Raw genomic sequence first — 7,315 nt, 5'->3', positions numbered from 1 at the left:
CTAATGTGGTGGAGATTTAGCCTCTGACTTGGAACTCTAGGTGCTATGGTCAAATAAATAATAAATCACAATAACTTGCTGTAAAAAGATAACTGTTGGGCTATTAAATACTAACAGTAAAGAAGATGTTTACATTTTCCAGATTAACTTTCGTAATTAATCCAAATAGGGTGCATTATTTTTCATAACCAAATGCGTACTAGGGAGATGAACACAGTTCAAATTTTGTTAAAAATATTTTACAGTAAGTAAATACTTGGTTTTGATTTTTTAATTTGTTTGTATTTATTTTAATTTCTGCATTTTTAGTACAGCACTGAGGGCACGTACTTACCTGCTTTCCACTGCTGTGACCATGCTAATAAGCCAGTAGATCTTTCCCCTGTGTCTGAGAATCCTCAGCTGACATAAAACTTCCACACTGGTTTAACGTAGCCAACATTCACGGAATCCTGTTTTGAGGGAGATTGCTGAGATTTCTGTAGGCTTGTTAATGCTTTGAGACTCTTTTTGTCCTGCAACACACTTGTTAGCTCTCTCTTACCAGAATGTTCATTTTTAGAGAAAGGCCTTAAACAGAGCCTTTCAAACTAAGTAGGATCATCTAGTCTCATCTCCTGATGTTACCCTTATTTCATGGTAAATATTAACTTTACTCTTATTTAGCTTCTTTTTTTCTAAGGAGTCTACTGCAGACTTGCATTAGGGTGATCAAAAGGAGAACTGTGTTCCATCTCTGTGTCTCATGCACAAGTATATAGGTGAATAGCTTGCCGCAAATGCAATGTGGTAATTGTGTGTCCATGTGTCTCTTTTGAAGCTGAGAAACATGCTGGTGTGTCTTGCGTGACAGCGTCTATGGATGACATACAGTTTGAAGAGGCTGCCAGGTACAAAACCAGCTAACAGTCGAATGTTTTCATTCTAGAGATTCTTACCTGGCAGAAATAAACTGAGGCATTATAAAATCTGAGATAGCAGGCCGATGAACTCCCTGGAGCCACAGGGTTAAGTCTCTAAAAATTGTTCTTTTCCATCTGTGATAGCCTGACCCACCTAGAAAACAGATCAATTTTGCAGGTCAAAAATAAACTGTGGTCACTTTGACTTGGCAACCTAGATGCCAGGTGAGAAACTGATGGCCCAGTGATCTTTGGCTCTAGTTAAAGTGAATGCTGCAGGCCATTACTATCTCTGTTAAATAACGAATACATACCTATAACAGTTATTGTATGAATTTTTTTTGTTGCAAGTGCTCTTTCAGTTTATTTCTTACCATCTCTTTCTTTCAGCTCTTTTAAAAAAATGTGTTCGTGTAACAAAACAGAAATGTTTTGCATTTGTGATCACTGAATATTGACTGAGTCTACAAGATAATACAGGACTTAATTTTTGCTTTAACCATTTTTCATGATTTTCCAAGGGATAAAAGACATTCTAAGAAGAAATAGCACATTTATTCCTAAGCCATATCTTTACAGAAACTTAAAGCCATTACATTGTAGTTTTTGTGTGTTCTTACACCTTGTAATCTGGAAATTAATGAGTGCTTAGATGGGATGGACCTGGTTACACAGACCAATGCACATGCAGTTGTCCTGACTGTGAACCAAGCAACATTGGCTGTCCGATGTACAGCTGATGTCAGTTTAAAACTGTTTGCAGTACACGAGTGTAAAACAAGCATCCACTCACACTTCTGGACAGCAGATTTCTGGAGTAGTGGCCATTGGGATGAGAGCTCGAACCAGTAACAAGGAAGTGAACATGGTCCTACTGAATCTAGAACTCGAGGGAATTTCTTGGTCTGTTTTACAAAATTAGTTTTAAAGTGTTTGTCCTGCCTGTAATTGTTCTGTGTTTTTAATTTTGTCCTTAGGAAAAAATTCTGTCTGTGAAAACCATAATCAAAGAGTCCTACAAATGAAGTCAGGGTAATGTTTTTCTTTCAGGCATAATATTTCAGACTTCAGTAGCTTCAGAGCAAGTTTCTCTCTTGTTTCTGAGAGCAGAACAGAGCTTCTAAAATACAATAAAATACTTTTCCTTCCAAATTTGTTTCTAGGTATGTCTGTAGTTCTTCCACTTGCGGTGCCAATGTTTCATTTTTAACAAGCGTAGTAACTGTGAAGTGGTTTCAGTAATTATTTTTCAACCTCAGGTCATCCCTAACATCCTGTTTGTAGCTTAGTGTGTAATTTCCTAAGTTTTGCCAGATCTTGTTGTTTATACAAACATCTTGCATAAATAAGAGAGCTCTTGTAACTCACTCTAGTAAATTAAAAAGATGTTTTGTAAGTTACCTGCTGCAGGGTTTCATTTACCTAACTCAGGTTACCAAATATTCTGCAAGGATTAACTCTTCTGTGCATATTTCTTTTCAGTTGATGTGGAAACAGAGATTTCCACAGATCTATATATTGCAAAACTCAGTTTTATGCCACGATAACAAATAAATCCCTCTTCCTTGTCTTTTAATACACAGCAGTTCAGTGGTAGTAAGAACATCTGATTTTAAATTACATTTATTCAAATTTTGTTCCTGCTCCATACACGGGTCATATTGAGTTCATTCTGATACATTGCAAAAGCTTTCTTCTTCCAGTTACAAGTGAAAGCGTGGTGTTCTGTGACTTACGCCCTTACGTATCTATTTAAATGCCCAAGCTGATCAGCTCTCTTGGCTTAAATAAATGTTTATCCAAAGTCAGAATACGTGATACAATGTAAAACATTTCATCTTGAAACAACTTCCGAAAGTATATGAAAAGACATTTCCCTATCATACTGTCTGACCATCTCAGTTCTGACATCTTTATTTTCTGATATGGCAGTGGACCCCAGAGGACTACACTTTTCTACAGTGAAATGTGAGTCCAGCTGCATAGGCTGCCTGGAGCACCAGGGGAGATGTCAGCCAGTCAGGGTATCTAATGTCTGTGAAATCCAAACTCGCCTTACCGCAGGGCTGGCGTTAGGCTGAGTGAGATCACACCCAGCTTTGTTCTGTTGTTCCCACCCTGCAGGTTCCTCAAAGGTGGGCAGACCCAGACTTACCTCTCTCAACCTCTCTTACACAATGTTCTTGCACAGCGGAAGAGAGGTCACCAGGGAGGTGTCTCTGACAAAGGTGAAATAAACACTCTTTGTACAGAAGAATAGTGCCCTGCCAGTAAGCCCTGAGGCAGAGAGCTCTGCAGTCCCTGCTGGGAGCTCATGGACAATCTGGCATCATGATGCTCTTGGCATCTGTAGAGACTCTGAACTCTCCCTCTTTTGAGGAAAGCCTCACAGTCACTATCAGTATGTGTTGTGTTCAATCATAGAATTTATCTAATGAATATATTCTCTTTTTTTCACCTTGTACTTGTCATTACCTCTACTGCTGTGTTATTGTAATTCTCTTGGGAGTTTTATGACAGATACAGAGTCTTCAGAGGTGCTTCAGGGTACTTGACTGAGTTCTGTCTCTAAGCTTTCTAAAGCCTTTTTATGAGACCGTAATGTTAACTTATTTTCCAAGCTTAAACATAAATATTGTGTTATTGTTCTGAACACGTTCTCCTTTTTCTAAATGAGCTGGTGGTTCCTTTAGCTGTGCAGGTTAGAACTATGACATTAATGATTGTGCTTTTTCTTTGCAATGAATGATGGAAAAACTTCTGATTACATTCTTCAAAAGCTAATGAGGGCTGCGTATCTGCAGATGGTCTTAATTATTTTCTCTAACCGTTTTTTCCCCCTGTCTTCTCAAAGGCTTCCACTTGTGTTTTTGAATGTGAACAAGAAAGAGAAAGTTTCTGTGTAGTTGGTTGTTCCTGTCTGGTACTGTAAAGGAGCAGGTTTCCTATTCCCCATTCTACTGTTTAGTAACAATTCATTTGAAGTTCTGGCAGTGTGAGAAGCAATTTAAGAAAAGCCTTACCTTTAAATGTCAAAACCCTATTTGTTAAATTAAGAAGAAATTATAAAGAATATATTTTTTTTCTTATAAACTGGGGTCATAACTGCACCAAATCCTTAGCTGTAAATGCCTATTTTATAGGTACTCAAGTGGTCTGGGTTGTATTTTGCAGTCTCGGATGTAGCTAGCTGCACTTTGCCTGCTCTGGGACTGATCTTTAGCAGTTGTAAGTCAGTCTAAATTCCCTGAAGACAGTGGCCTGATGCCCAGTGATTTTGACTGTGGTTCTGACTTACCATGCTCATCATGTCCTTTTACTGCTCTGTTCAATAAGACAACTTTAGGGGAAACTGCCTTCTTTCCACCCTTTCAGCATTGCCTTGTGTTAGGATATTAGGGGTTTGAAAACAAGAGTTACTCTTGTTATCAACACATAACAGGTACTTTAGAAATTCCAGAAGGAAAGAAATTATTTTCTCATTTAAATTTGATTCTATGTAGGTAAAAAGATGTAATTCTGTTTAGGTATTCTATGTAGGTAAATGGAAAAGAGTAGGTGTTCAGAGGTATGCTGTTAGGACAGAAGGGACATGCTGCAGCCCTGTTCTTGGCCAAAACTTGGAAAGTGAACTCTTCCCCCATCCTTCAAAGATGTCAAATAGCACTTTTTGTCCTAGGATTATTTCCTCATGTGCATGTATCTGTATGCTAGAGAATGCACATGGAGTATATCTTGTGTGGTTTTGCAGCTAGATACACTCAGTGATTTGGTGTAACTCACAGCAAGATGTGCCTTGGAACAAAAGCAGAATCTAGGCCAAAATGTCTTGGGGGACCTGGGGCCTGGAGCATACCTGACGTCATACAGACATCAGCGAGGAAGAGGAATGCTAGTATTAAGCTTATGCAGTTTTCTGAGTGACTAAAATTGTAATTGAGCATGAATGAATTCTGACTGATGAATAACAGTGCTAGACCTTTTTCAGTGCATTTTCAGTATGGAAGACACAGACTGGCTAATGAGATTTTCTTCACTGCTATTAGGAATACCTAGAGAGGCAGATTCAAACCCTTATTAAGCTGCATGGTTACATACCATAAGATGTAATTCTTCTTAACAGGGTTGGACAAATTATTACCATCAAAGCAAAGGTGAACAGAGCATTCAAAACCAGCATGGAGGTAAGGGATCATCACTCTTATTCCTAATGATGTTTAAAGAACAGAAGAGAGGTGGAAGGAGTAGAGAAATGCAACATGGGTCCAGTCTTACTTGTTTCAGAAGGAGCTTTGTGCGGGTATCTAAACAGTAACACTGCCTAATGAAACTCTGGTTTCATAATGACTATTATAGTTGCGTGTGTCCTGTAAAATAACCCATGTCAAAATAGAAACTGGACCCTGAAGACTTAAAATCTTCAGCAGGTGTAATGGACAGTATGGGATAGGTGGTGTTGGTCCAGACCAAAGCTACTGTCATCTAATCAGTCTTTGGATCAGAGCTAGGATCCACTGAATAGGTGGAGTTCTAAGTATTTTTGAAACTCCTGATACGAAAATATTTATCTCAGGTGTATGCATGTTCTTACTCTTCATATTGTAACAAGTATGCAATGCATTGCCCAATCACTTACTTGAAATCAGAATCGAACCTTAAGGGTACTTTTCTCTGCATTGTGCCCAAGTCCAATTCTCATTAATATTAATGGGAGTGATGCATCTCACAGAGAATGTATTCCAAAAGGTTCTGAAAATCAGAAAAAAATCAGAAGCTTTGATGTATGTCAGGCTTCTCTCACAGGATCAAATACAGTGTTTCACCTTCAAGTGTTTCTTGTGTTTTACACATTTATACAGACTTTTGCTTATACAGATCTTAGAAAGATTCAGATGGGGACTCCGAATGGCACACAAGTAAATGGAAAGATATCCCTAAAACTAAATCTAGGTGTCTTTCCTGTTTTTTATTTTACCCTACAAGTGATGCTAAACATACCTATACAGTTGTACTAAAGAGCTTTTCAGAGCTCAGCGAATATTGTGATGTTCTTATGTGTTCAGAGATGTATCAGTGATAGCAGAGCTTTTTTTTTTACCTTTTTTCTTTTAGGTTTAAGAGACAACATGATTAATTTGATAAACACTGCATTATTTTGTCTCAGCTCAACTGACAATGATGTAAATACTGGTTTTGTCTCCTTCCTCCACTACCTCCTTCCTTGTAGGTTGGCATCAAGGTTACAGTACAGGATGTTTTGACTAATGTTGAAAAAATTGTGAGTGTGGCATATGCAACATACGTAGCCAAACCAGTTGGTGCTGGAAAGGTATTCTTTCTATTTTCTTCTATGCTTGAAGTTATTGGGACTGAGTTTCTGTGAATTAACCCAACTTTTCTGGTTGTGACACACAGGAAAATGCTCATAACTGTTTATTCTGATCAGTAATAGGAAAACAGCATGAAGTCCAGACTATATGGAGATTTTTTTTTCCCCCCACATCTCTGCTCTGAAGTTGTTAGGTTTTTTTTATTGTTTCCACTTTCTCTTGCACATTTGCTAGTAATAGAACTGGTGTCTTTGTAAGGGCTACAATATTGACAGACGCAAGCACAGGAAGAGAGATCCCTGTGAGTCTGCACAGTCTCCTCTTCAGAAACCGATCTATATACATCTTGAAATCTGCACGGGTGTTGGAGATGGGGTTTCTTTACCCTTCACTCCCCCTTTTGAGGAGGTTGTTCAGACATCACTATTCAGATAGAAGACATTATTTTTAAGCTAGCTTCCAATCTAAATTAATTCTTTGCCATTTATGTTAATTAGTTTTCATGCCAATGTTGTTTCTTCTCCCCAGTGTTTGGCTCCCCGGAGGTGTTTAGAAATCAGTCACAGTACTGTTTGGCCTTCACATTGCTGTGCCAAACAGGCACAGTTCTTTTAAAGTTTTCATATGAGAAAGGCCAAATATTCCTCAGATCCTCTTAATAAACTCCCTTTGTATGTAGTATTCTACTTTCTTGAACATGAGTGACTAGAATCATACATGTGACTTTCCTGTCTCGTTGAATGTGTTATGACAGTGCATCTGCCTTTTTAACATTCACTGCAGATTGGCAGAGAGCAGTCATCCCATGAGCAATTAATATATCCAATCATTTCTGCTTGCTATTCTGCAATGATATATTACGGTTTGCAGAAGAAACAGATTGGAACAGTTTTACCAAAACTGAAGTCCAGCTTGTCTCTTAAACGTTAATGGCTAAATTGGTTAACCTGAAAGCACTAAAATAGTATAAAGTAAGGATTGTTTATTATTGGTTTGATATCCTATCCATGGCATTGACCCATTTACCTTTTGCCCAAATTTCCAGGAAGGTTAATTCAGGATTAAATTGGTGATTATTAACTA

General features: G+C 38.1%; 1 protein-coding gene across 1 annotated transcript in view; it reads left to right on the top strand.

Moving 5' to 3' along the window:
* The first annotated feature begins 858 nt into the window (after nucleotides 1-858).
* The window catches only part of ACOT12 (acyl-CoA thioesterase 12), a 32,235-nt gene continuing 25,778 nt past the window's right edge, over nucleotides 859-7,315 (top strand). Inside the window, exons 1-3 of the mRNA XM_009331786.1 lie at nucleotides 859-890; nucleotides 5,026-5,086; nucleotides 6,130-6,231. Of these exons, the coding sequence (XP_009330061.1) occupies nucleotides 859-890; nucleotides 5,026-5,086; nucleotides 6,130-6,231 (195 nt within the window). The remainder of the gene's footprint in view (nucleotides 891-5,025; nucleotides 5,087-6,129; nucleotides 6,232-7,315) is intronic.

This window comes from Pygoscelis adeliae, unplaced genomic scaffold (assembly GCF_000699105.1).
Source record: "Pygoscelis adeliae isolate BGI_AS28 unplaced genomic scaffold, ASM69910v1 Scaffold19, whole genome shotgun sequence".
Taxonomy (NCBI): Eukaryota; Metazoa; Chordata; class Aves; order Sphenisciformes; family Spheniscidae; genus Pygoscelis; species Pygoscelis adeliae.
The sequence above is the reverse complement of the archived record's forward strand: the minus strand, read 5'-3'. Positions and strand labels throughout refer to the sequence as shown.